The sequence below is a fragment of the Panthera uncia genome (genome assembly GCF_023721935.1).
Source record: "Panthera uncia isolate 11264 chromosome B2 unlocalized genomic scaffold, Puncia_PCG_1.0 HiC_scaffold_24, whole genome shotgun sequence".
NCBI classification, from domain to species: Eukaryota; Metazoa; Chordata; class Mammalia; order Carnivora; family Felidae; genus Panthera; species Panthera uncia.
The window spans coordinates 65,362,752-65,390,656 of NW_026057580.1; the positions used below are offsets into that span (position 1 = coordinate 65,362,752).

General features: G+C 41.7%; 2 protein-coding genes across 3 annotated transcripts in view; one reads left to right on the forward strand and one right to left on the reverse strand.

Moving 5' to 3' along the window:
* Nucleotides 1-2,727, forward strand: part of CRYBG1 (crystallin beta-gamma domain containing 1) — a 187,396-nt gene extending 184,669 nt beyond the window's left edge. Inside the window, exon 22 of the mRNA XM_049654077.1 lies at nt 2,019-2,727. Within this exon, the coding sequence (XP_049510034.1) occupies nt 2,019-2,107 (89 nt within the window). The 3' untranslated portion in view covers nt 2,108-2,727. The remainder of the gene's footprint in view (nt 1-2,018) is intronic.
* RTN4IP1 (reticulon 4 interacting protein 1) overlaps nt 2,680-27,905 on the reverse strand; it is a 50,965-nt gene continuing 25,739 nt past the window's right edge. Inside the window, exons 6-9 of one of the 2 annotated variants that reach the window (XM_049654085.1) lie at nt 21,444-21,580; nt 17,565-17,748; nt 13,530-13,622; nt 2,680-5,179 (exon numbers count right to left, since the gene is read on the reverse strand). In XM_049654085.1, the coding sequence (XP_049510042.1) occupies nt 5,072-5,179; nt 13,530-13,622; nt 17,565-17,748; nt 21,444-21,580 (522 nt within the window). In that variant the 3' untranslated portion in view covers nt 2,680-5,071. Of the gene's footprint in view, nt 5,180-8,066; nt 8,328-13,529; nt 13,623-17,564; nt 17,749-21,443; nt 21,581-27,905 lie in introns of those variants that run through there. The other variant, XM_049654084.1, reaches the window with a different exon arrangement.

The following is a 27,905-nucleotide window of genomic DNA, read 5'->3' on the forward strand; positions in this document are numbered from 1 at the left end:
CACGTATCAACTTTACAAGATAGTTTCAAAATCAAAGAACTGTGACTAAATTGGAAACATTTTTTTGAAAAATATAGAATCATGTTTGTTATGAATGTGATCAGTTTTGTAATCTTTATGAGTTAGTCTCATCGAGCATTTTTTATTCTCTTAACGTGTATTTTTATTGGGTACCCAGTATGTGGCAGACTCTTTGCTAGATATGGGTACCAAAGTAGGGGAGAAAAATGCTTGGCTTCAGAGAGCGTACATTCTAGAAGCTCCATAGGATTTGTTTTCCCACTTGCTACAGTGGCAGTCAACAAGGAATAAGGATGCCTGGCTTCTAGTCTTGACAAGAAATGTGGGACTCTAGGAGTTTCCTCCGTAGGTCTTTGCTTTAAAGCTCCAAGGTCCCTTCCTAAAATGCAGTATAAATAAGTCCAGTGTCTCTTGAGTATGTTTGTGAACTCTCAGTATATCTACTTAAGGTAGCCAGATGCAGTAGTCACTTGCCTCGTTAAACTAAATTTAAATCTCTCAGAATATGGGAGAGTGGTGCCATCTTGTGGACATGAAGAAGTAGAACCGCACGGCCCACGTCCTGTGCAAGGGAGATACAAATACCTCTCTGGTACACGAATAGACTAGGATTTTCATTAGCTACAGCTGTGGAGCCATTTGTTACCTGCTAACATTGCCCTAAGACTTATCAGACCAAGCGTCTTTCTTGTAACCTATATCTCCTGATATCTGGGGAGGGAGTCGTTTGGTAGACAGCAAGTATTATTATTGGAAGAGGATTCCTCCTTGCTTTAAAAATATCGAAAGTCTGGTATGATCTCAGTTCTTCCTATGTCCTTTCTCAAGGACTGATTCTAATTAGGTAATGTACACAAAAAGAATGTTAAGATACCATAATCTTAATGAAACAAGACGACACTGTGATCTTCATACATCCCCAAATCTCAAAGGAATATATAGTATGTGTGTGTCTTAATGGAGACAGTGGGATTTGGTGGTGGTGGTAACTTCTTTTTCCCCACTACAAACTTACACATAAAGGCCCCAGGAACCTTGTTCTTGTATTCTGTGCAACACCTAGATGTGCAGAGGCTCTGGATATCGATGATATACTCCTCTTACAAGAGATCCAGAAGGTCTGAAAATTTAGACTGATATTTTGTAAATGCTTAAAAGAGAATAAGAACATTTAATTCCTCCTGGCCTGAGGATGCAATAGATTTCAATACCAGTCATACTACCTCACATCTACATGAACAGATTTTTATTTCGATGGAGTCCATGGTGATAGGACCTTGCTGCAGAGATTTACGCTAAAAAGGGATAAGGTATTTGAAGGTATTTATTCCACACTGGGGAAAAAAAAAAAATCAGACAACACTTTCATGTTAAAAAATGGCCTCTTCTTTCAATGGGGAAGTATCTAAATATCTAGTAGGCACCCTTGGAAAATATTCTTACATTCCGGTGAAAGGGAGTTTATGGAGACCATGCAAATTTTACAGTACTGAACACAGCATCTCAAGTGCTATGAATCTTCATACACCAAGTGAGTTCCCAGTGGTAGGAGTGTTGCCCTGTCCCTGTATCTGGCTGTTGGTCCCACTTCCCCTCTGCCCTCATGAAGCCATTTTTCATTGTTCATGTAAAACCTGTTCCATCTGACAATTCCACTAGTTTCCAGCCTGCCTTTTTTCCTCACTGGTATCTCAAACCCATGATTCCACCATTGAATATATTTCACAATCTCTTTCTTCCTTTTCCCTTCTCTAGATTCTTCCATTCCACACATGCCCACACATACACCCCCGTTTCAGACATCTAAAGAGTAACTGTGGACTAGCTTTTAAGACTCAAGTAGGAGAAGGAGCTGTTGGTGCTCCTATGATGGGATTTTAACACACCCAACAGTAGATTCACCCTCTTTGCCCAGGGATGTGTTCCAGGGCTTTCCTCCCTGCTTTTTTTCCTAGAGACACCATTTCGTTTTATTATGTGCCTTTTCTTTCTTTCAGGGGGTACACAGTATGACCAAAATCACATCATCCTCAACACTGTCAGCAAAGAGAAGTTAACACAAGTCTGGGAAGCCATGGTCCTATAAACCTGAATAAAGAATGCAGGAGGAATATTTCTGGAGGTCTTCCAGCTACGTGTTAAAAAAAAAAAAAAAAAAAAATGACTGGTAACAGACAAGCCAAGAGAAAAGTGGACTTGCTCCTTCTTCAGTAACTCTAAATCCACGCTTGAATGACACTGCCATGACCTGGACTATGTCTCATCTTTTCAAAAGACTATATAATGAGTTTTAAACCAATAATTTGTCCTTCTTTCATTTCCTTTCTGCAGCTGCTTAAAAAGTTTGCCTCAAGAGCAGCTTTTGGGTGTTTTTAGAAAATGTTATATCAAGACTCTGTACATTTTAAATTATTTCCAAAGATAGTGACAGGAGAGAACAGGAACAGACTTGAATATACTTTGTGGGCCTACAAATCTCTTACACTTCAAAGGGAAGGATAAGGGGCACCTGGATGGTTCTGTTGGTTGAGCATCCAACCTCAGCTCAGGACATGATCTCACGGTTCATGAGCTGGAACCCCGCATCGGGCTTGCTGCTGTCAGGACAGAGCCCACTTTGATACTTTGTCTCCCAGACTCCACTGCTCACACACTGTCAAAAAAAAACAAAAAAACCAAAAAAAAAAAAAATTCAAAAAAAGTAAAGGGAATGAAAAAAGCTCAAGTTTGTAAGGCAGAAGACTTTAGCATCTGAGAAGAAATATCAGGCCAATAATTTTGGTCCTACTGTTTTCTGTAATCAATTATGCTCTGTAGCAAAGTGGGGAAAGGCTTATGACACTTTAAGGAATTAAGTAAACAAAATAGTATTTTCTTAGTACTAAAAGTTAATAAATTTATAAGATTTCTTGTCAGGTCTGCTAACATTAGCAGCATTTGGATTATTTTAACCCACTTGTGGGCTGGCCTAGAATGTCACAAATAAGTGGTGTTTAATGCTTTTCTTACAGATGCTACGGAACAGTGTTACCGTGACCTAATTTACTAGCCTATCCTCTCATCTACGATTAGTTCTAAAGTAAATGTTATATAATCCTTCGCTAAACTCAGGTCTTTAGCCTAATTTCCTGCCTTCCTATCCCGCTGCATTGGCACAAGGCCTGCATGGAGTGCGGCCACTGCCTTCTGGTAGCGGTAAAAAGAGGTGGAAGGTTCAAGATGACGACCAGCAATTCTCTCCAGAACGCGAACGAAAGGAGGCCTTAAGCAATGCTGGTCAAATTTTAGAACTCTGAAAACCCTAAAATGCAGCATCTCAATGAAAAATGAAATAGTTTAACTGCTGACAATACACGGACCCATAAGTTCAAACAGTGTATTCTCGTTTGAACAAAACTGCTAAACATTCTTTGGATAGACTCTTCCCCCTTTTGTCCATATTTCATTATCCTTGTTAATAATACTGGTGCTCCGATCACAGGAAGAACAAATCTCATTTCCTTTTTATCTGTTCCAGTGTTTCCACTTCCTAACCATTGCTCCTCCCTGGAGGCTTGGATAGGCAGTTGTGGTCAGTAGCTTATCTTGGGTTTTAAAGGAACACCTGCACGTGTCCAACGGCTGCCAACAGGTCTTGTTCTTAGATGATGTGGAGTTCCGATTTTAGGCCTCTGTGCGGATCACTACAGTGTGCTGGGGTCATGTTGCAGTAGCCTGTTTTGAATTTATTTTGAATAAACTGGTTTCTGGTTAACTGTATTGAGGAGATGTGCGAGCGTCCTTGCAGTAGCCCTTCCAACGCTTCACTGGGGCAGATTAGACACAGATGACTGCGGGGGAGGAGGCAGTGCTGGAATAACGGCGGGGAAAAGTTTCTTTCCAGACTCCTTGGTGAAGAGAGAGGACATGAGGGTAAGTGAGGCCTTCCCTCCCCTCGCTATACCACCCCGGTGCCCTCAAGAAAAGTGCTGGGACTGTTCACACGGAAGTCAGAAGTGGCCGGTACTGACGAGAACACCACTTTCTTTCTCTTAAAATGTATTTGTGCCGGTGAGACCAGCAATTCCAGAGAAAAGCCCTCATCCAGGGTTACCAAATGAGTGTGTAATAGGCACAGACTGAGTATCAGGTTACTCAAGTCCATGTCCAAAGCTAAAAGCTTAGTATCTAAGGTGCAGGAGCGAGGAGGAATGCCATAGGAAATAAACACTTACCTTGAATGAAGGTCACAGACTAGAGATTCAAAAGCTGCAATGGGCTTACTGGCGAGATAACTAAGTACAGGCATTTAAGGTGAGAAACTGGAGAAGGGTTGCAATTTCCACGGACAAGTCCTCAGAGGAGCATGTTTTAGTTGGTAAAAGAGGCCTAGCCCTCATGCTAAATGTAAGGGTTTTAAAAAGTTAGAAACTTTACCATCACCTTCCATTTCCTTGAGACTAAACAACCAAATCAGCTAGATTTTTATATGTGACCCTAAGAGATTTACAACTTTGAGGGTGGTTACGACCACAGTAAAGCAAAGGAAGCCTTGTCCAGTTGGATTCATCAGTGAGCACTTTTTTAAGAAGTAGCTTTAAGTTCTTCATGCTGCCCTCCACCCATATGCCAAAAGTTTTAGTATCTCACAAACATTAATAAAAGACTTTGAGCTACTAGAACAGAAGATGCCACAACTGTGCAAATCTGGTGTGAAAAACAGCTTGAAAAAAACAATGCAATTTTCGCTGACTTTATAGACAAGTCCAAGTGTGGATATTTTCGTGTAATGTCTTCCTTACTTGTGTGTCCCTGGTGCTTGGGTCAGAGGACCTCTCGGCAAACAAGAATGCACGGATGTCGAGCAGGGTGACGTGCAGAGGGTGGTGGTATGGCTAGAAAATGACTCTGTGCTCAGTTCAAAGAACAAGAAATTACTGGCAAATAGGTGTATTTTTAAACTTGTATCACGGAACTCATCATCTAATCTGGAAAGTGATGGCTACTAGAAATTTGGGGCTGAGAGGCACTCACCGAATAAGAGCCAACAATCACCAAACTGAGAGTTTATTTAAATGACATTAATTACAGTCTTTCCTCTCGCATGTCCTCTTTCTACCTTCAGGAAGGCTTCTGGAACTTTAGAGAAAGGGAAGGTTTTTTCAATAACTGGCTGAATCTGTAAGACACAAGAAGAAGTTGATTGGAGGGGAGGAAAGATGTAGGTTTTCAAGGCAGATGGGTCAACGGTGTCCTCACCATGTCCCTTGAGGCCAGTCTCCTGGTTCTATCTCGCACCTAGATGAGGAGCTGACCACCACGCCACGACGGCGGCCCCACTCCTGTCTCTTCTCCTGCCTCACTGCGTCCCTGGAAGGTAGCTGTGCTGGGTCGCGTCACTCTCCTATGCAGAGCCCTTCCACAGCTCCCAGCCACGCATTCAAAGGCCACCACCATCCCAACCTCGGCCCGCATACAGACTCCACACTTCACCAAAATGGCCGACTCATCACCGTCTGAACAATGGGAATTTGTGCCCCTCTGTCAGTTCTACCACCGTCCCAGCCCAGGTCTCACACTACCCTTCCCGACCCCCCAGTTTGCAGTACATTCTCTCGGAACTGCTATGGGACTTGGATGGCCCTCCACACAGACTGCCCGTCACAGCTGCGTATTTGTCTCAGCCACTCTGTTGGGTAGGGTAAACACCCAACGGGGCATCCCAAGGTTTTGCTGTATGTATCTCTGTGGCCCCCTTGTAGGCAGTGTACAGAATAAGGGCAGATTCTTTTTTATAATGTGTTAAATGTTTGGCCTATCAGCCCAAGCTTACAGTACCTGTGGCACAGGCCACCTCTTTTGCACACCAGCCCCCACACTCAGCGCAATGTAAGGCACAGGACAGGCGCTTAATAAATGTCACCTAGGTGAAAACCACTAAGATAACTGGGAAGCAAGAATCTTATGTGGGTTCTTTGGGTTTCAGGAGAACTGTCTGGGGTGGAACCATCCTGAGAGGGTTTGCCAAATGGCAGAGCAGCTGGTTAGAATGTTCAGGAAAGCCACCTCGGCCAGCTCAGAAGTGCTGGAATGCTGCTGGTTCTGTTTACTGTATTGTTAGTACTGCCAGCAACCTCCTTCCGAACGGACGTCCCACTTAGTACCCTCTCTCCTGATGCAAAAATCCAACCGAACTCTTCCTTTTCCAAACTTCCTGCAGAAAGCAATAATTGTCCACTGGGTATTTCAGAGGACTGCCTCCCACAGCTCCATAGACAGGGAGGAGGGGTCAGAAGGCATAAGCCAGTGCATACACTTTACTAGAAAGATGTGTTCTCGTGGGGTTCAGAGGCATCTGAAGTAGTTTCCTCTCATGTGAACTTTACAGCCCTGTCACCAGGAGAGTATCTCGGGCTCCAGAAGTTCCCTTCTCCAAAGAGTTTAAAATTCTTTTGTACCCACAAATCACGATAAGCTCATGACAGAAGTAACAGCATGTACTGTCCTCTTTTAAGCGCTCTATGGATTTTACCCCATTTAATCCCTAAGGCCACATTATGAGGTAGGTAGCAGTATTATTTCCATTTACAGATGAGGAAATCAAGACCTAGAGTTAAATGAGTTGTCCAACTTCACGTGTACACATGTACACTCCCATCCACACCTGGGGACATTACTGATTAACAACCACAGTCCTCCCCAGCAAGCTAAGCATGACCTCGGAATCTTTTTCAACTCCACAGTCACTAGGAACAGACATGAGCTGGTTCCCCAAATGAAACCTATCTGCCTCCTCTGGTAAATAAAAATGGAAGGCACTGAAGTTGTTTCCTGCATATCGCACGTGAAACTTCCTGAACCTATCACTCTCTTTAAAGCCCCTGGTACATTGTTTTTTGAGTGCTAATTACCTAAAAAGGAACCACCTGAATGCAGGCTTAAACTGCAGTGTCCTTGGGGCGCCTGGGTGGCTTAGTGGGTTGAGCATCTGACTTCGGCTCAGGTCACGATCTCACGGTTTGTGAGTTCCAGCCCCGCGCCGGGCTCTGTGCTGACAGCTCAGAGCCTGGAGCCTCCTCCTGATTTTGTGTCTCCCTCTCTCTCTGCCCTCCCCCTCTCACATTCTGTCTCTCTCTCTCTCAAAAATAAACGTTAAAAAAAATTCTTTAAAATTCAGAGTCCTTGGTCTCCAGTTAGAACAACTAAGCCAGAATCTCTAGGGGGTGGGGTGGGGTGGAGACCATGCATTTTCAGTAAGCTTTCCAGGTGAGTTTAGTGCCCACTGGAGTGGGAATCCCCGCAGCCTTTTGCCTTAATCTTAGGATCCCTGACTTGTGTCAGACACATTCATTCAGAATCACACAAAGATTGACCAAGTGTCTACCCTCTAAATGTTAGGCACTAACCCAGAGCAGCTAGACAAAACAGGCTCCTGAGGGTAAACCTAGGAAAGAAAGGAGGCAATAACATCAGCTCTTCACTGAGCTTTGAACACCGGCAACAAACGCAACACAGCCACGGTGTTACAGTCGGTCAGGGAGAACCGTGAAGCCACCTGCTCAACTCTAGAGCGAACTGCCCAGGCTCGGCTAGCTATGCTCACTTTAGAACTCTGACCGGAGACACAGACCCCGAACTGATGACACAGCCGGCCTGCAGTGACCGCACACTTTAATCTGGCTGGTCAGGCCTATTGTGCCGAATAACCCCAGAGGGCTGACTGGGCCATAATGAGTCATTCAGCTGTTCCCGTAAGTGACAATGAAAAAAAAGGCTTTCGATCAACAGGCAGGCAGATGCCACTGTTGGCTGAATAGGTGACAGCAAATGGAGATTAACTGGATAATGGAGCAGTGTCTACATATAGCCTCACATCAGACCTAGAATGCTTGTTTGTTACGGACAAAGAGATCAGAGTCAAAATCCAGAGAGGGGAAAGAAAGGTTACTCCCAGTGAGGTGGGGACATTTATGTGATGACACTGCTATAGTCCAGCCGGCACAGGGAGCCTTGTTATAAAGCGGGTGGGTTCACACCACACTTCCCGCTACGCAGATGCACGGGGCTGGCAGATGACTGGGAGACGCTCATGGCAGCAGCGTTCATTCCGTCTTGGACCCAAAGTCAGGCCCTCCTGGTTGTGCCTTACCTTTCTTACACAAAGGCTGTAAAAGCCAGACCCCAGGACTTGGCACCTGCTGCCTGACATCCCTTCTGTGAGAACACAGGGACGATGGGAACCTCAACTGCCTGGCATGGCCTCGGAATATTGTTGCTTGCAGCTGCCGGGCAAGCCTCCTTGTCTCCGAGGCAGAAACTCTCCGCCCCTTGAGGGGAAGAGGAAAGAGAAACCCTTTGCAGGAGAGCTGGTGGAGGGAGGACACCATCTCTGCAGGCAGAACAGTAGGCAGAGAGGTATCCCCTCAATCCCCATTTTCACAACAGTAGAGCTTAAAATACACAACGGTAGAGCTTAAAAGGGACCTAAATATCTGAGCGAGCCTGTTGGATAGATTAGGAAAGCGGAGTGCAAGTGGTTAAGTGCTAATGCAGGTCAGAGCTTTTAGCACAGGAGCCAAAGTGAGGGTCCTGCATCCTGCATGGCACGGGTGCAGTCTGGGGAGGGGGGCGTGAGCCACAGTCCAGCCACCTCTTCCTGAGCCCTCGACCTCAGCCTCCACTGGGCACAGAAACTGCAGATCTCAGAGGGCGAGGTGTGTGAAGAGAGACGAACAGATGACAGACACAAGGGAGACCTAAGGGCTCCTGGCCTAAATCCAAGTCCACACACCTGTGCGGCACCAGGGACCGGAGGCAGGGGCAGCAGGGCCACAGTTCCAGCACTACTCTTAGACAGGTATGCCCCTGCAACCTCTAGATAAATTCCATATTCCCAGGTAGAAGGGGACTTGAACTAAGGAGACATGAAGAAGACAAAAGGAAGAAGTGGGCTTTGCTTGGACTGGCTATTTCTGGAACTTTCGGGTCCCAGAAAACTCAAAGCAGGAAGAAAGGTGGTAAGAAGGGGGTGGGGGAGGGTTAATGGAGGGTGCACTCCAAAGGAGTAAATGCTCCCATGTTGGAAAGTATCCAGGACTTGTCCCTAGGTCCCCCTGGAAAAGGCAATCCTTCCAGCCAGAAGAGGAGAAACTTGGCCTACGTTTCTCCACAGAAACAATCAGCTGCATTAGAAAGACTGCAATAACAGCAGGGTGATGGGATCCATGAGGTACCTGTCCTCTCCAGCAAGAGAACTCTCTCCTAGCAGTCCTCAGGATTCCATCCCTAATCATGACATCCTCTCCATGGAGGGAAAAAATCCAGTTGCAAACAAGAAGCTTAAAGTTTTAAAATGTAATTCCTTGCTAAACTAAGGCCACAGATCTCAAGAAAGGTCTGGGAAATTGCTTGCCTCAGAACTTATTACATTTTTCTCTAAAGCTGCACCGTCCAACATGGTAACATCTAGCTGCATGTGGCTATTTAAAGTAATCAAAGGTAAATAAAATGAAAAATCCAGTCCCTCAGAAGGATTAGCCACATTTCAAGTGTTCAATTCCCACATGTGGCTACTGGCTACCATATTGGACAGTGCAGGCAGAGAACATTTCAATTACTGCAGAAAGTTCCAGTGGACATCATTGTTCAGAAGGTAACTCAACATGGCCAACACATATTTCCATACCCTACTAGGTAAAACTAGTGGGCCCTCAGTAAATGTTCTGAATTAAATTTTAATAAGTTATATAGGAACTATTCTAATGCTAACTAAAATAAAGAAATAAACTGAGATATCTCTTTCACTGCTCAGTCAAGAAGCTTGGCTGGTCACCTAGGATCTTAAACAAATCTGTGAATGTTAAGTACATGACATCAAAGAACTTTAGTAACTACATGTGTGCAGATAAACATAGTTAAAAAGATCAAAGGGTACAAAGAAAAATCTCCCTTCCACACTTCAGCCCCAGCCATCTAGTTCTCCTCCTCCAAGGCAACCAATATTTCAAGTTTTTTCATATCTTTTGAGATACTTTATGCACTATAGGTAGAATAGTGGTTTCCAAAGATGTCCACATTCTAAGCCCCTAAACCTGTGAATATCATCACTTACAGGACAAAAGGGGCTTCAAGGACATGATTAAGTTCAGGATCTTGAGATGGGCAGGATTATCTGGATGGGCCAAATGTAATCACAAGGGCCATTAGAAAAGGGAGGCAGGACAGTTAGTCAGAGGGAGACAGGATGACGGAAGTGGAAGTCAAAGTGATGCAAGACTGAGCCAAGAAATACAGGTGGCCTCTAGAAGCTGAAGAAGGCAAGGGAACAGATTCTCCCCTGCAGCCTGTCTCCAAAAGAAACACTGCCCTGCTGACCCATTTTAGACTTCTGGCCTCTAGAACTACAAGATAGTAAGTTCGTGTGGTTTCAAGCCACTACATTTATAGCAATTTGTTACAGCAGCAAATAGGAAATGAATAAATGCATACACAAGCAAATACATACATACATACATATATATATATTTCCTGAAAGCATAGTCATTCTTATCAATAGCTGACTACAGTCTAAAAAATCTGCCTTAAAACCTCCTTGCTGGCCTGAAAGACACTGAAAAATACAGAAAGACTTTGTTGATACAATTCAAACCACCTATCTAAGTGTTTAGATGACTATTTGAACAAGCAGAAAACAACGAAGACTATATGAGAAATTGATTGATTGATTTTTAACTATTACTGACAGCAAAGGGTGGTTGAAGGAATGGTCCTGGAGGTCAAGAGACTTGGGCCCTTGAACATGTCACATAATCTCTTGGGGCCTCTCTCTTCAATGAGACACAGTGGCAGGATGAGGGGGTGGGGTGAAGACAATAAACTAGACACGTGCTAGGTTTTCCTACTTCTAATCTTTGAGCATGCTAACCCAAAAAAGCTCGCTGGATAATATAAAACAAGAAATGTTTATTGTATTTAGGAAAAATATGCAAAATAACTGTAAGGCATAAAGCACAATATCAGTAGCAGTCTGTTACGCTCAGTGTGGTAATTACAAATCATTCTTTTCTATCACTCTGTCGATACACGGTACATCTTTGGAATACCCAAGAAACTGGTAACAATGGCTGTATCTGACAAGGACAATCTCAGTGACTGAGGAAAAGCAGTCAAAGGAAGATTTCATGAAGTAACTTTTCCTACCTTTCGGATTTTGAACCTTGTAAATGTATTATGTATTCAAACACTTAGAAGTATTTTAAAAAGACAGGTTCTTTTGGTTCATGGCTTCACACTGTCAAAAAATAATTACAGTCCCTCTATCAGATACCTGCCAATGAGATTCACCAAACGCTCAGCCAAAGCTTGGAAGAACTTCAATGTCCTCATTCAATTTAATACTCTCCACTAACCACACAATACAGAAGTAGGTGTGCTCTGTTACCTGCTCCAATTTCCCGGCATGGACAGGCACCCTCTCACACCCAGAGTGATGCAGGATGCACAAGAACACAGCTGACCCCGTCACGGCACCCAATGTCACAAACCAACTTCCACAGTTCCAGAGTCCTTCACTGTCAGAAATGACTCCTGAGCCCAAATAACGCTGGTCAGGAGAGAGAAGAATCAAAAGCCAAAAGAATATTTCCTCACTCACCCTCGTTTGAGGACACATCAAGGGCATCTTTATTTCTACCTTGTCCTCTTTTAGCCATTCTACCAGTTATCTGCCAAATTGAATAGTTACATATACACAAATCACCTCTCTTCTCTGTTGCATAAATAGTAATTTCCAGGTAGAGAGAAAAAGGGGGAGCCACAATATTTTGACTACAAAAAAGCAATGGTAAGCACGTGGACAGCCTGGCGCAGATACTGGGACAAGCACAACCGTACAGTACACTTTTGGAGGACGGGGACCCCTCTAATAATGGGGCTCCAATCACATGAAAGACTGTGTAAAACTATGGGCCACATTATTTAATGACTGTTCATTTCCTTCTTCCTAGCAATAAGCATCCTTGCGGGATATGGGAAGAACCCTACCAAGAGGCACTTACATACAGTCATAAGGCTGAGACCATCCACCCAGGACACACAAAGACTTAGAAGTCCGAGAAAAGGCAAGTAATCTTGAAACCACAGAATCTGGGAAACAGTAGCAGGGCATTTTCTATCATATAGTTCCATGGCTATAACAGAATAAAAAAACTAAATGCACAAAAATTAACCAGTAGGTCCTAAAATCATTCTTTTCCAAAATCAAAGCACATCAAAATCAAAGTGGTGTGCAGGTACCAGCACAAGAAAGCCCATCTTGAGGGGCTCCTTCCAAATGGCCCAGCATGGATCATACAGTGTAAAGCTGGTCCTGCTCCATCATTTTTCCCTGCCCATTTTAAAGTGACAAGAACGAGACAACTTAAGCTAAGGTCCCAGATCAGCTTCAAGCACTAAGGATGCAGCTGAATGACGGAGAAGGAAAAGCACAGGACTGGGAGTCAGGAAGTGTGCCTTCTGGTCCCACTTCTGCAAACTTAAACATGTGCCTTTATCTCTCTGAGCCAGTTTTCTCATCTGTAAAATGAAAATCATTTTACCTATGACCTCACGCAACCATCTAGGGTATATAAAGGTCTCTACCCTATAATTTCATATAGTCTCTCAATAAAATCATAAACATCAGCACCAGAATATGAATTTTCCTTCCAGGTTATTCTTCCAGAGAGAGAATGTCAGAGCTGTTAAGATCATGTGAAAACTCAAAATAAACAGTGGTAGATGAGGAACCTTTGAACCCACAGCTGTCCTAAAAGGCCTCGGACACCCAAACAGGGATGATCTGACTAGAAGCAGGAGTCTTTCACCAGAGTCCATGCAGGACAGACGCAAGCAGTCAGAACCATCAACCGGTGGTCCCCACCAAAATCCCCACCAGTCCTCACAGATGTCCTGCCCACTGACCCTCAGACATACCGCTATTTGCCCTTTGAGCATGTGACACTAGCTGGGGAACAGGAGACCTGGGACCTGACTTCTGGTCCAGTTCTCTTAGGGTGGAGATTCCACAGTATTTGTTCACCTGGCTCATCTGGGAATCTGCTTACCTCCAGAGCAGCCTCACCCTTGGACTATAGAAGCTCCAGAGCAGTGCTACTGTCAACTCCCAAGTGTGTGCACAGATGACCTGTGTGGTGCCATCTTTTCAGTACCATTACCAAAATACTATTAGCCTCGCTGTAGATTCCAGCTCTCCTAACCATCTAACTGTCTCTGAGAAAATCACATATCCTCTCTGGGCCTGCCTCTTCACCTGTAAACTAAGGGGGCTGAACCAGATTGTGTCGCTGTTTTTTAAATGTAGCAGTCTAGATCTGTAATTCCCATGGAGACAGAACCAAAAATATGGCACTTACACGTGGCCACGTAAAAGCAGAATGTGCACAGACCATGCCTACCCCTGGAGCATTCCCAGTGACCAGGCTTGGCGGGCAGGTCACGGAGATGCCAGGGGATGCTCTAGCAATACGTACCTTTCCCTCATCCACCAGTTTTGCGATGTCATCTAGATATAGACCACTGGCCATGAAAAAAGCCCAGCGATAATGGACTCCTTGCCAAAAATGCTGAAAAGGAGAAAAGCAAACACGTCAAATATAGGAAAGGATACAATCTGACTAAATGCAAATTTAGGGAAGAGTATTTTCTGGATGACTAAGACAGACTGATTTCCTATTCATTTTGAATCAGTGAGCTGTGTGCCCAACACCACAGCACAGTGACTGATGGAGAATGGATGCTCCATTAATGTTTAATAAATTAATGAATGAACAAACTGTATCCACGTGAACATAGGCTTTTTTGCTAAATTGTGAATGACAAGCAAGTAAGCACAGGAAAGCTGTCCTTAAAATGATAGTCTAAATAATCTTACACACTCAATTTTTTCCTTAGGAGAAATTAGGGCCTAAGACCTCTACGCTTTCCCTACTAGGGTTTAAATAAAGCCCAGAGGCAACAGAGAAGAGCTTTTAAACCTAATTCAAGAATGCTTAAGGGGCAATAAGGCACCAAAATATAATCTTAGACAAGAAATCCAATCACAGATAGTTTTCTGGCTCTGAGAGGAACAGGACAGCTTTAAGGGCAAAACAAAGCGTAAAGTTCATTATACATCACGGTTAGGTCTCCCCCTACAGTTATAACAAGTCCCAAGCCACCTAATCGATTATGGGACAATACATCCCCAGATAAAAATAAGGAAAATTCTTCTACCCAGAGGGTTTGTGATCACTTTAGTGCCAAACCCCCACTTTTAATTGTTATTCTTTATGTCAAAGGTAAGGTAGGCCATTATCAAAATAACAAGTGAACTGAGGTTCTCTATGATACATACCTCAATGACCTGCCCAATTCAACTTCATTAGATGAGAGCCATCCAGAGGTACTTACAGGATTAGCCAGCACCATGCTATCTCCCTCCCCGCAACGGCCTCTGTCTCACATTTCCTCAGCATGCCAGAAGCTACTACCATGGCATGAGATTGTCAAGTGCAATGGGACTCCCCTGCTCCTTTAGCTCAGGCACTTAACAGTTGTGTTATTTAGGTCAAGCTAAACACAGGTCAGCCAGTTTCCTGGACTAAAGAATGGCGATACCTTGCTCACATGGTTGTTGGAAGGATTAAATGAGAATGAATGTAAAGTGCCTGATACGCAGAAGGTATCATATGCATAAATATTTATATTTATTATTCAATAAATACTTATCTAGTGCTGAAAGCAAACTTTATTGAGGAAAGATTGTGGCAATAACAAATCAGAGTTTAAGATTATAGAAAGACAACAAAACAGATGAACATAAGGGAAGAGAAACAAAAATAATATAAAAATGCGGAGGGGGACAAAACAGAAGAGACTCATAAATATGGAGAACAAACTGAGGGTTACTGGAGGGCTTGTGGGAGGGGGGATGGGCTAAATGGGTAAGGGGCATGAAGGAATCTACTCCTGAAATCATTGTTGCACTATATGCTAACTAATTTGGATGTAAATTTTAAAAAATAAAATTTAAAAAAAGATTATAGAAAGACAGATAAAAGCAAGCTGCTGTCTGGGCAGAGCTTTGCAATGGTTGTACCCGGAATGGCTTACTGGTTTGGATGAATGACCCTGTAATTTATTACCTAACCTGGAACAATTCTGAGAGTTCAATGAGTCATCAATAATAATTATCCCAGGACCACAGGATGCAAACAAAGCCAATCTTAGGCATGACGAGATTGAGTCACCTCAGCCCTCAAGGTTGCAAGGCAGAGCCCAGGCTGGCACACGTCTCCAGGTAGTTTGCTCTTGGCCCAGAACAAACGCAATATCTATTCAAACACTAATAATTTTCTACAGGTGTCACAGCATGAAAGAAGTTGTGAGGCACTGGTCTAGGCAAATGTAGTTAAAGAGAAGGAAAAAAAAAGTACCATTTGAAGGCACTGAGACCATCCCAAATTTACAGAAGGCCCAGTTAACTACAATCACAAAAGACCCGTTCCTGTACTTCTCCCTAAGGCCTGGCCTCAGACAATTAAAACATTCTGGTAACTGTTGAGGGTTTTAAAGAAGAACTACAGCGGTCAAAAATTCATGTCTATAATTCTTTCTAGCACGTTGTCCTGTAAATTGAAACTTTTTGGTCTGCTACAGCAGAATTTTTATACTGTGCTCTAAGGGGTCTGTGTATTTTTTCCAGGCCATTATAGGAGAAAGTAAACCAAAGCAGGCAGGAGTCTGGAGCATTACAATGAGGCTTTAACCGTGCACATTCTCAGGAGGACATCAGAAACTACTTAAAAGGTTTTCACAGGAGATCACCACTATCCTCTTTCAAGTAGGAGGAAAGAGAAAGTGCTTGTGTTACTCTCAGAGGACCACTCAGAAGGCTAGCTTGTAAGAGGTCTCACTCAAGTACAAACTGTGGAATCTTACAGAAAAGTTTAACTTCTATCTTGAAACCACTTGGAAAGCCTGGGTTTTGTGAAAGGAGAAAGAAGAGATGACGACAGCTAAGATTCTTTTCTCCATGTACCAAAGTAGTGCACGGACGCCGTTTCCGGCCACCGCCTGAATCAGGTGAAAATGAAGGAGCCTGAGTCCAGAGCCTCATTTGTTCACACTACACACACACAGGCCTCCTACTCCATGGTCATAGCCCTTAGTTAATACCTCTACCTATTTAGTTACTACACAGAATTCAAGAGGCCAAAGTCCTGAAGTTCACTCTTAAAATGTCCCAAATTAATTTCAAGAATAAAGAAGAAGCTAAAGATGGTCCTTGAGCCACTCATTCCTTAAATATGGGTCGGTGTTTGTTAGCCTGGCATGACGACTCACAGCCTTCTACTGCCTTTTTCCTGAGTCTGAAGTATTTTGTCTGATTAATAAAAATAGAATTTATCTTTTTTTCTCCTATCACTTACACCATGTCAATATTAATTCAGATTTTAAGCCTTAAGCCATTGATCTAGAATTACCAAGAACGGGTACCATGACACTATATAGGCCTGTCCCCACTGTGAGGACAACATGCTATCATGTTAAGTAGGGAGCACCCTCTCAAGCTCGGCCATCAGTCCTGCAGCTAGGGTTGCTGGGCACTAAACCTCAAGGCCCACCACACACTGGATTTGTTCCATTGGGTGAGAAAGCTTCTTATGGCTCTGATAACAGTGGCCTCAGTGACAGAGCCAGGCTGACTAATCAAGTCTCAGAAATGACCAGAATGTAATCAATAGCTAGAGTTACCTGATTCACATGGGATGTGCAGTGTTAGGACAAGCTGATATAATTCCAGAAAAAGCATCATGGTTCTATTTGCCTTTGTGGTCTCACTAAAGTAAGAACACAACTTCCTTCAGGTTTTTGAAATTCAAAAAAATGCCCACAGACCTCTACGGGTCTGAAAGCTCCAGTCTAGAAATCACCGGCATAACCCAGTGCTACTACCCTGGACACAACCAGCTCTACACAGTCTTAATGAAGCTTCCCCCCTCATATACAAGAGCCTGCATGGATTAAGACTGGTGAAACAGACAGAAGGCCAACACGTATAGGCAAGAAGGAAGCAGAGGGTGTATCAGATGGAATGACGAAAGGTAATAATAGCTAATAATAAAGGTTAACGTTTAATAACAGTGAGCAGAGGGTATATCAAATGGGATCACGGAAGGTAATAATAGCTAATAACAAAGGTTAACATTTAATAAGAGTGTTGTATATACTAGGCATTTTGCCAAGTTCTTTACATGGATTATCTCACTTACTCCTTACAACACGTGGTAAGGTAGATACCTTACCCTATTAGTTTAATCTTACAGGTAAAGACATTGGGGCTTAGTGACATAAGTAACTTGCAGGTTACACAGCTATTGAGTGGAGTCCAGAATGTGAATCTGATCAGCTGCTGTGCCATGCTGCCTCCAAGACGGAAAAAAAAAAAAAAGGCTAGGTGGAAGCCAATTCCCAGAAGCATGAGGCGCCTGCTTGCTCACATCAACCAAGACTGTCCTCCCTACCTTTAACGTCTTAGAACCCATGGTGACTCCTGTCTGCAACATGCCGTCTGCTATGCCCAATCGGTCCATGTTCAGGAGAAAAGGAGTCACCAAAGTCACATACGTGGCTCCTGACCATTTCTTGAGAAAATTTAGAGCCCACGTTTCAGTGGATCCACCAACATTATCAAGAATGAAATCAAACCTGGACAGAAAAAAATAAAATAAAATCAAAACATCCTTGTTAGTCTTTACCTACAGCTCTATTCCCCTTCATTCCCACTGCCAATCAGCTATAGGGTCTATTTCAGCGACAGCGCACAAACCTCACTGCAGCATGCCATCCAGCAGAGGCGGGGCTGCTTTGACAAAGGAGAAAAGGGCACACCCACTAATCTGCTCTGACTCCCGCCACCCCCCCCACCAAGATAAGTCAAATGTGGCTAATTCTTTGTCGTAAAATCATACCATTTTTCTAATACTTTAAGAATGACTTAAATAAGTGGTTCTCAACCAAAGGCAATTTTGGTCCTCAGAGGACATACTAGGCAATGTCTAGAGACATTTTTAGTTGTCACAATTAGGGGAAGTGGTGGGAAGGGCTACTGGCACCTAGAGGCCCAGAATGATGTATATACACAGAATGCAGAGAATAGCTGCTCACAACAACAAATTACCCAGTCCCAAATGTCAGTAGTTCAGAAACTAAGGTTGCCAAGGTTGAGAAACCCTGACCTAAGCTTTATGGGAAACTGCAAAGCAATCTATCCAATATAAGTCAAAGTATTTATTAGTGCATTTGAATACTTGAAAGAAAAGCATGCAAAGGTTTTCACCCATAGAATGATTTGCTTTTATTCCCTCCATATCAAAACTGCTTGTGTACCATCTCTTCATCTTCTGGAATTTACTGTTATGTTTTGGCTTCATGCACAGCATCAGGACAATGTATGGAGAAATCAACAATCTGCTCTCAGTCTTCAACTGTGCTCTAGCATGCCCCCCAAACCCAGTCCTATGGCATCTCTAGGAACTGATAGATATTCAACTTCTTAAAGCTGATCTAAACCTGCTATAATCACTGCATTCCACTTACAGGGGATAAAACCCAATAACGCTTTTAAATACTGTATAAACAGATATCTATTTAGAAAATGCATGCTTAGAAGTTAAGCAAGTTAATAAATGAATTCCGTTTTAAATCCCTTTTCCCTTTTAAATTCATCTGGATGAAATAAAACATCAAAGCTTCTAAAACCAGCTTTGGCCAAATTTGTGGATCTTGAGCCTGCCTTTCAAATGGAACCAAATTAAAGAAGGACAAATAAAAACCGAAGGATAGGAGAATGACCTTCCTAGATAACTACTCTTCTCATTAGAAAAGAACAGAAAATTATTTTTATGAGTTTAAGTTTCTACTTCATTCCCAAATTTTGAATAGACAAACATAATGATACTTATTTTAAATAAAATTTAAAGGCAGCCTGGTATTATAGAATAGGCACTGCCTGAAAAAGGAGTCCAGAGACAGGCTGTGGACTCAGCTCTCCCATTATTGCTCAAGTGGCATAACCTTGAGCATGCAAAAACTCCAAAGTCCTCTGCCCCCTAGTTTCTCAACTATAACATGACAGAGTTGGACTGAAGGATTTCAAGTCCAACTGCAAAATTCTAAGATTTGATCTAAAAAGTTGCTATTTGAAAGGAGAAATAATTTCATTCTTGGTGGATTCGAAGGCCAAACTCCAGGCAAAGGTCACAAAGATCAACTGAAACTGAAGCTGTCAAAAAATAAATAAGTCAAAGTAACAGTCTGGCATCTGCAAGCTAGAGAGATCCCCTTACCAAAAAGGAGCAAGACCACTGTGAAAAAACGCAGAGGGACAAACCGTGGTGTACTTTTGGGGGCTAGGCTGGGCATGCTCCAGCTTTCCATCTGTCAGGTTCTCCGTTCTCTGGTGACAAATTCCAATGTATATAAAACGTAAGGTAGATAGGGGGAATGGACTGTCCTTGGACTCAGTCTCATGGTGCTATTACTAGAGCAGTAGAAGACATGAGATCAATTGAAACTCCACTGTCTAGAAGCCAGCTGTTGGAGGCCCAGGGAGACCTAGGTCCTGACACACTGGCAGGAAGTAGCTGATAAGATCTCTGCAAGGAACGGTGTGATTCCTCAAATATGCCAAGTGTGTTCCTGACACGGGGCCTTTATATTTGCTGTTATCTCTACCTGAACAAGTGCTCTTCTCCTAGATTCCCTCAAAAATTCATTACACAAATTTTTAGTGAGCACCTACCATATGTTACTACTCTGTTCCAGGTAGAGGGACATAGCAGGGGACAAAAAAAAAAAAAAAAAAAAAAAAAAAAAAAAAAAAAAAAAAAAAAAATCCCATTTTCCTGGCTTGCTCTGAAAAGCCTCTGCTCCAATGCCTCAGAGGTTTTCTTAACTCCCCCCAACCCCCTCCCTAAAAGGGCCTCCTTCCCCTCAGTTTTTCCCCTCCTTTCCCTACATCAGTGTTCTCAGGAGCACGTGCCATTGAAACCCACCCCCCGACTAGAGCGGGAGCCCCCTGGAAGTGGTGGGGGCCTGTCTTGTTCTCCACTGTATCTCTATCACATGCTTTAACACTGCCCGGCACAGCAGGTACTGTAGGGTTGAAGGCATAGGGAGTTGGCTGGCTCCTCGGGGCCGTACTGCCACACGAATGCTGGGAGTGGGCACTGCTAGCTGAGAAAGGCTAGTGTCCAATAGGGCGCCCCCCTTTTTTTTAAACCCATGAAAATACAGTTGACCCTTGAATAGGTGCACAGGTCCAGCTGAACCCAGATTTTTTTTCAATAAATACAGTACATATCATAAATTTATTTTCTAATTTTCTTAGTAACATTTTCTTTTATCTTACTTTATTCTAACAATACAGTATATTATATAAACATATATAAATATATATAAATATATAAATAAATATATGAATATATATATATATATATATATACACACACACACACACACACATAATATACAAAATGTGTAATTGACTATGTCACTGGTAAGGCTTCTGGTCAACAGTAGGCTATTTAATAATTAAGTTTTGGGGAAGTCAAAAGTTAGACGCAGGTTTTCTACTACATGGGGGCCATGTAGTAGCCCCTAGCCCCCGTGCTGTTCGAGGATCAACTGTGCACTTCGACTCAAAGTGGACAAGAATAACTGGCTTTCAAAAACTAATAGAAAAAGGGAAGGAAACCCTTTGAAAAAGAAGCAATAAAACATCTTTCTAAATGCTCCTTAGCTGTGTTCTCAGCTGCAGTTCTGTCTTGGCCAGATGAAGACCAGAGTCATCAGCACCCTCTCTACGTCTGCCCAAGCGACAGGCAAGAACAACAGTGTGTGAACGGATCACTGAATCTGCTCCTGTTTGCTACATTAAACCAAGCCACAGCCTGGCATTTAGATGCACTGAGAACATCCACAGTACTCTACCAACATTTCTACTGCCTTTGCTTCTCTGAAGCCTTTACTAAGCCAAAACATTGCAAGCATGATTAGCATTAAACATGTATTTTCCCCATACCTCTCTACGTTTTTCCTGTGGTGATAGATGCCACCAAATGGAATACCCTTCCAATTTTGTCTTTAGACCTCTTACAAACCAACAATAAAAGGTAACTTAAAAAAATTAGCAAAAGGCCATGCAAGCAAAATATTGTCCTCATATGTATCACATCTGGAATTAGAACAGAAGCCACCCAAATGACTTCTTACGGAGCAAGAATTGTTATCGATTCTTTTCTGAGATTCCAACGTGACTGCGAAGTCGCCAAACCATTCAGCCCTGCATGATCGTCTTCGTTCCTACTTCCCAGTGTGAACATTGTTCTAATAATACATACGGTTTTAAAGATTTCAACTGCTCTTCCATATTTCCAGATCTGTAATCAATTACGTCATCTGCGCCGAGCTTCCTTACAAGTTCACTGGCATCCTGAGAGCAAACTGCTGTCACATGAGCAGCCCATGCTTTCATTACCTGTCCAAAAAAAAAAAAAAAAAAAAAGTGGGGGGTAGAAAAAATGACTGCAGTTTTTGAAAAAATAGTTGGCACACATATGTGCATTTTTCAGACTAATCCCTAGAGAACTCTAAGTGTTTCATCTTCACAAGAACTACAGGAAGCCACTTGTCAAAGACTTAGTAAAAATGATTAAACTTTTATCCACCAAGAAAATTTCAAGAAATAGATCTCCTTTTCCTGGACAGGACAACCAGTCATCTTGTTGTCATTAAATCATAATCAATCCACTTAGAGAAGAACTCAGTACCTCACCAGTACCAAAAGATATGAGTTGACAGTCTCAGGTTTAGCCCTTCAATGATGACAAAGGCAGCTGGCAAAAACAACAAAAATCACATGTCCTTAGAAAATGACAATTTTAAATATGTCCAGAACATAAAAATGCAACATCTCTTCATCTGCATCTCTAGTAAGTGCTGGTATAGTCTTGAGTCAGACAGCGGTACCGAAACAGCAACCAGCTATCAGGTACTAGATAATTAATGAAAAGTACTCTTGAATAGAGGTGGAAGAAAATATGGTCATTTAGGGGCACCTGGGTGGCTCAGTCAGTTAAGCATTCGACTTTGGTTCAGGTCATGATCTCACAGTTAAGTGAGTTCTAGCCCCGTATCTGGCTCTGTGCTGACGGCTCAGAGCCTGGAGCCTGCTTCAGATTCTGTGTCTCCTTCTCTCTCTGCCCCTCCCCCTGTTCATGCTCTGTCTCCCTCTGTCTCTCAAAAATAAATAAAAGTTAAAAAAAATATATGGCCATTTTATCTTCAAAACATGGGTCATGTCCTCTCTTTTGGAGTAAAAATGGTTCTCAGGATTTAAATGAAGATGCCTTATATTTTAAAATAAGGAGCAAGCAGACTTAAGTAAAAAGAACTGAATTTTAATGTTATTTAAGTATACAGAAAGCATCCTGCTCTGAAATTGCTGTTCTTTTCTACAATGACAATTTCACAGAATTAAAAGGGGGGTCATTAGCAGCCTAAGAATAGTTGTTTGAAGTTCATGGAGTAATTTTTGTGCTGATGATCATAGGTCATAACAGATCAGCTGTTTTCTCAATCCTGTCCCAAGTATCAACTTCCTGAGCTTTCCTTATGAGTTGCAAAGGTTCATTAGAAGATAAGAGATCTGTGTTTATTGAGTTCACCACTGAATCCCTACTCTGTGACATACACAGGTACTAATAAATACCTGTTAAATACAAAAACTAAACAAAGAATTTTAAGGCCATCCATAATCTTATCTAACTTCTCACTTTTCCAAAGCAATATTGACCAAGGGTTTATATGCCCTGGAAATCTGAGGGGAATTAAAACATTTAGGAGTGATCTCATATACAATTTTACGATGTTCATGGGCTATAAACAGAAATACTTGAGCATAAGGATATGTTGCTGTCAGCAGAAAGCCCCAAACTAAAGTAGGTGCAAAACATAATCCAAGATGAATATCCAGTATCCATCTTAAAAAAATGTTAAGGAAAAATGAAATTATGTTCTAAGCATTTAATATGTGTATTAAATCCTCAGGAAGAATATGTCTCATGTTGAAACAGTTCAATGATTTTTTTTTCTCAAATTCCTAGTTTTTCCTCTCCCACTTAGAACTATCTAGTATCTTTGAACACTATTAAAGACTTTTAAAAACAGTTTTAGCTTTAAAAAAGGATTATGTCAAATAAAACACATGTGTAGAAAATGCCTAGAAGGTAGACCCCACTCAGATAAAGAGGGAGGATGTGGCAAGCATTCTACAACCTCTTTCAGGTGCCCGGCCTCCCTTCTAAGAAGCCACCATTATCATGGTATTTAAAGTAATCATCTCCTTCCATTATAAAAAATAGTTTTAGGGGCGCCTGGGTGGCTCAGTCAGTTAGGCAGCCAACTTCAGCTCAGGTCATGATCTCGCGGTCCGTGAGTTCGAGCCCGCGTCAGGCTCTGTGCTGACAGCTCAGAGCCTGGAGCCTATTTCAGATTCTGTGTCGCCCTCTCTCTGACCCTCCCCTGTTCATGCTCTGTCTCTCCCTGTCTCAAAAATAAATTTAAAAAAATGTTAAAAAAAAATTTTTAAAAATAGTTTTGTCACCCAAATATGCATTCCCTAGACACTTCAGTTCAGTCTTATGCATTTTAAAAACAGGAGATCTTTTAAGTCTCTTTTTAAACTATGGGCTCCTCTTTTAGCCCTTCACTTTCTTATAATTTATTTGTGGAAGAATCCAGGCCATCTGACCTGTAGAGTTTCCCACAGTCTGGAACTTCTTATTGCACACTCACGGGGCAATTCCACATGCTGTTTTGTGTCTGTGTTCTCTTTCAATCTCCTTACAAGACTATGGATAGAGGCTAGCAAAATCTTAAGAGGCACATAATGTCTGGTTATTGCTCTTCTGAAGATCTTAGTTATTTAATGGTGATTGTAAAATAGTGATATTCTAATTCTTTTTTCATTTAGTAGTTGGAATACTATCATAAAGAAACATCTCCCCTCATATATAAATTTTGCTTATTCAGGTATACAGTTCATATAGGAAAGGTAAGACAAATAATTGTTTCTCCTTTACCAGTTTATAAAATAAATTGCTTTCCTATCATTTCCCAAAGGTGACCATTTAAAAAATATATATTAAGTCATGTATCTGAAGGATTTTAATCCACTGTATAACTATTGTTGAAGCTAAAACTGTCACATCTTAGTGTCTTCAAGTTGGCTCCTATGTCTTTTTTTTTAATGTTTATTTTTGAGAAAGAGCACACACACAAGCGGGGGAGGGGCAAAGTGAGAGGGGGACAGATGATCCAAAGCGGTCTCCCCACTGACGACAGAGAACCTGATGCGGAACTTGAATGCGTGAACCGCATGATCATGACCTGAGCCGAAGTTTAACTGACCTCAGCTTAACCAACTGAGCCCTCCAGGCACCTCAGCTCCCAAGTCTTTTTTGACACGACTCAAGTAGTTTTTGATAGTTTCTCTGCTATTTCATATATTCTAGACTCATTATTGTACATTTCGTGTCCTAGATCTAGAATCTGCGTTTCTCCAAGAAGTCCTGCATTATTTTCATGAGCAATGATCTATCAAGAGATAGCTTTACATACACAAAGTATCTCTTGAGTTCCTATTGAGATCTCCAATTCAACTTCAGGACTACAAAGCTCCTACTTAACTGCTTTCCTGTTTTACCTGTATCTCCTTTTTTCCACACATAAAATCCTGGCTGTCAAAGACACAGGAGCAACAATTAAAATATACCATAAATACCTGGTTTGGTTTTTTTTTTTTTACTGTACATTATATGCATAACAGTCTTTGAGTACTAACATTATTTATTATTACTAACACTAATGACCTGATTAATGAAAGCATTACAATTTTAATATATGCTCTTCCAGTTTTCCCCCTCTTTTAAAAAAGAGTTGTGCTGTATTTGCCTCATCAGAGCATATGGCTTTTACACAATGCACTCTAAGCCCTTAGTTTTAGTTCTACAGATACATTTACATTTAACATTTCCCACCAGTCCTTAAGTTGACGTCTCACCAGTCATTTCAGTTGTCAGAAGTTCATTCTCTAGGTTTCTTCAAAAGGGGTAAGAACATATTCTCCAAGTTCTTACAAGTTATTAATAGTTCCTATGTGATCTTTTTACATGAAGGCCAGTTTGGCTGTATATAAAGTTACTATAGTCTGGGGCGCCCGGGTGGCTCAGCCAGTCAAGTGTCCAGTTTCGGCTCAGGTCATGATCTCACGCTTCATGAGTTTGAGCCCCACATCGGGCTCTGTGCTGACAGCTCAGAGCCTGGAGCCTGCTTCCGATTCTGTCTCCCTCTCTCTCTGCCCCTCCCCCACTCGTGTTCATTTTCTCTTAAAAATAAACATTAAAAAAAAAAAGTTAGTATAGTCTGAAGACACGCAAGCAAGGGTATACTATAAACACGTTATTCCATCCTTCCCCCTGGCACTACAACATTGCTGTCAAAAAGTCTGATGTTAATCTAATTTTTACTTCTCAGAAGTAAAAAATTTCACAGAAGTGACTTTTTTTTTAAAGGTGTCCCTGTCCCAAGGTTTTTTGTTTTTTTTCTTTAGAAGCCAGTAATTCTACTAGGATTTTCCTTGATATTGCTCATTCTAGGACCCTGTCCTTAGAGAAGTGCTGTGGTCATATAATATATAGTTTCAAATAATCTAATTTCAGGAAAATAAAGAAGTTTCTTGAATTACAGATTTTAGTATTTGTTCGATTCCCTTGTTTTGGTTTTCCTCTTCACAGATTCCTACTGTCCACATATCAGTCACCTTTCCTCTCTTCAATATTTGACACTATCTCTTGAATTTGTTTTACTTGTTTTCTTTTGGGTTTTAAACTTTTTCCTATTTTGCACATTCTATTTCTATTTATGGCAGCATTATGGATTGTGTTTGATGCTACTGAATTCCTTCTAGTTTAGTCTTCATTGCTAAATAATTTTTTGGTTTATTTTTACATTTTTCCCCAAGTTTTTCCAAGTCTGTTTTGTTTGTTTGTTTGTTCATGTCTTGTATATTTTCAATTTTTTAAACCTGTTTTGAAATTGTAGGCTATATTTGGGGGCACTTGGCTGGCACAGTTTGATAGAGCATAGGACTCTTAATGTCAGGGTTGTGAGTTCAAGTCCCACATTAGATGTGGAGTCTACTTAAAAAAAAAAAAAATTAGAAGTCATAGGTTACATTTGATCTGTCCTGTGGGCATATTTTCTGATGTGCTGTTATCGTCTGCAGATATGTTCTTCTATTCCTTATTCTCATAATAACTTTGTATGAGATCAAACCTTGATACTTTCCTATTACTGTTTTTATTTAATTAAAATATTTTTGTTATGGGGCGCCTAGGTGGCTCAGTTGGTTAAGCATGCTATTTCAGCTCAGGTCATGACTTCGTGGTTTGTGGGTTCAAGCCCCGTGTCAGATTCTGTGCTGACAGCTCAGAGCCTGGAGCCTGCTTCGGATTCTGTGTCACCCTCTCTCTCTGCCCCTCTCCCATGCACACTCTGTCTCTCTCCCTCTTTCAAAAAAAAACATTTAAAAGAAATTTTAAAAAGTATTTTTGTTGTAAAATATAACCCCGAAAAGTGTATGGAATTTAAATGCATAGCTTAACAAATTATTACAAAGCAAACAATACTGTAAGCATCACTCCATATTAAGACCTGGATCGCACATCATGCTTATGAGCCTAACTTTCTCCCTCCCAATCAAAGCCCCCTCACTCCCTCAAAAGTAATACTACCATCCAGACTATTACATGACCCTTTTACTTTTTTTTTTTTTTTTTTGAGTCTTACTCCCTAACACTCTTTAGTTTAACCTGTTCTTGAAGGTCATTAAACAGAATCGAATTGGCTGTCTCTGACTTCTTTCATTAATATGCTGTTCATAAGATTCATGTACTTCTCTGTGTGCAACTATAGTTTTCATGATTATATAATATTCCAATGTAAGACTATACCACAAATTATCCATTTTACTGTTGATGAACATTTGAGTTGTTTCCAGTGGGAGATAATATCTATAATTCTGGTACATGCATGTTAACAGTGCATATAATTGCAGAGTATATTCATAAAAGTGGATATTTTGGGTTGCCATAAGGCCACGTACATTCAGATTTATTAGATGGTACCCAGTGATTTCCCAAGTCCCTGTACCAATTTACACGCTAACCAGCAGAATATGGTATTTCTCTTTTCCTCCCACCCTCTCTCCTTTTCCTTTCTTCCATTTAGTTATTCATTAACCTACATCCGACTTAAAAAGAAGTCAAGGTTTGCATCTCCTAGCAGTCCTCTCCCCTTTCCCTAATTTAGTTAGCACATAGATGAAACCTTCCACCACTATCTGGGTCTTCAAAAGATCTCAGGTGGGCTCTGGGTGGGAGAGCATAGCACCCGAAGTCTCCCTTCTGGAAAGTGATGTGGCCAATCCTCTGAATATGCTCACTAGCCTCATATTGCAGAAAGGGCCTCTCCCTGCACATTGAGGGAGGCTCAATAATCAAGCCCCCTCCCTCAGGAGCCAGTCAGTTACACATTCAACCATAATGGGAGCAGCCACTAGGTGCCAACCTGTTCCTGGAAGCTCAGGGCACTATTTTTTCTTCTGTTTGAGGTAAAGTTCAGATAGAAACATAAAATTCAACATGTTAGCAATTTTAAAGTGTACAATTCATTATGTATGTTCACAACATTGAACAACCATCACCACTGTCTACTTCTAGAACATTTTCCTTACCTCAAAA